This window comes from Pteropus medius, unplaced genomic scaffold (genome assembly GCF_902729225.1).
Source record: "Pteropus medius unplaced genomic scaffold, Ma_sr-lr_union100, whole genome shotgun sequence".
In the NCBI taxonomy this organism is placed as follows: Eukaryota; Metazoa; Chordata; class Mammalia; order Chiroptera; family Pteropodidae; genus Pteropus; species Pteropus medius.
This window is the reverse complement of record NW_024354943.1, coordinates 1-946: the sequence shown is the minus strand read 5'-3', so window position 1 is coordinate 946 and position 946 is coordinate 1. Positions and strand designations below refer to the sequence as shown.

General features: G+C 79.1%; 1 protein-coding gene across 1 annotated transcript; it reads right to left on the bottom strand.

The window, feature by feature from the left end:
• Positions 1–5: 5 nt before the first annotated feature.
• Positions 6–937, bottom strand: LOC120598048 (forkhead box protein E3-like; the record flags this gene model as incomplete). The annotated part of the gene is made up of 1 exon (XM_039856788.1): positions 6–937. A coding segment is annotated over exon 1 (864 nt), but the record flags the coding sequence as incomplete, so codon positions are not given.
• Between the last annotated feature and the right edge of the window lie 9 nt (positions 938–946).

Sequence of the window (946 nt, the reverse complement as noted above, 5' to 3'; positions counted from 1 at the left end):
GGCCCCGCCAAGGCCAACAGCGGCTCGGCGGGGAGCGGGCCGGGGCCGGGGCGCGTCGGGGGCAGCCCCAGACGGTCTGGGGCGGGCGCGTACAGCGGCGGGGAGGCGGCGGCTGCGCAGGGCGGGAAGGCGGCGTCCGGCGCGGCGCAGCAGGGCGGCTCCGGGGCGCCCAGCGCCGCCAGCTCGGGCGGCAGGCTCACCAGGCTGTCGACGCTGAAGAGGCGCGCGGGCGGCGCGGGCCCGGGCGCGGCGGGCGGCGGCGGCGCGAGCAGCGCGGGGCCGGGCGCGAAGGGCGCGTAGGGGCAGGGCGGCGGGCCGGCGGCGGGCGCGGGCGGCGCGGGCGCGGGCGCGGGCAGCTCGGCGCGCTTGAAGCGCTTGCGGCGCCGCAGGAAGCTGCCGTTGTCGAACATGTCGGCGGCCGCCGGGTCCAGCGTCCAGTAGTTGCCCTTGCCCGGGTTGCCCGGCTCGCGGGGCACCTTGACGAAGCAGTCGTTGAGCGTGAGGTTGTGGCGGATGCTGTTCTGCCACTTGCGCGGGCTGTCGCGGTAGAAGGCGAAGCGCTCGGTGATGAAGCGGTAGATGGCGGCCAGCGTGAGGCGGCGGCCCGGGGCGTGCGCCAGCGCCATGGCGATGAGCGCGATGTACGAGTAGGGCGGCTTCCCGCGCTGCAGGGGTCGCCGCCGCCTGCGGCTCGGGCCCGGCGCGGGCGCGGACTCCGGCTCCCCGCGGCCCGCGGCCGCCTCCTCGGGCTCCGGCCCCGGCTCGGCTCCGGCCAGCGGCGACGGCGGCGGCCCCGACGGCACGACCGAGGGCAGGGCGGGGAAGCCCGAGAAAGCGGCGGGCGGCTCCATGTCGCCGCGCCCAGTCATTGGGAGGCGGCAGCCCCTGCCCGCGCTGCTCAGAGTGCCGGGGCCGCTGACCCGCCTTATATGGACACAGCTCCTCT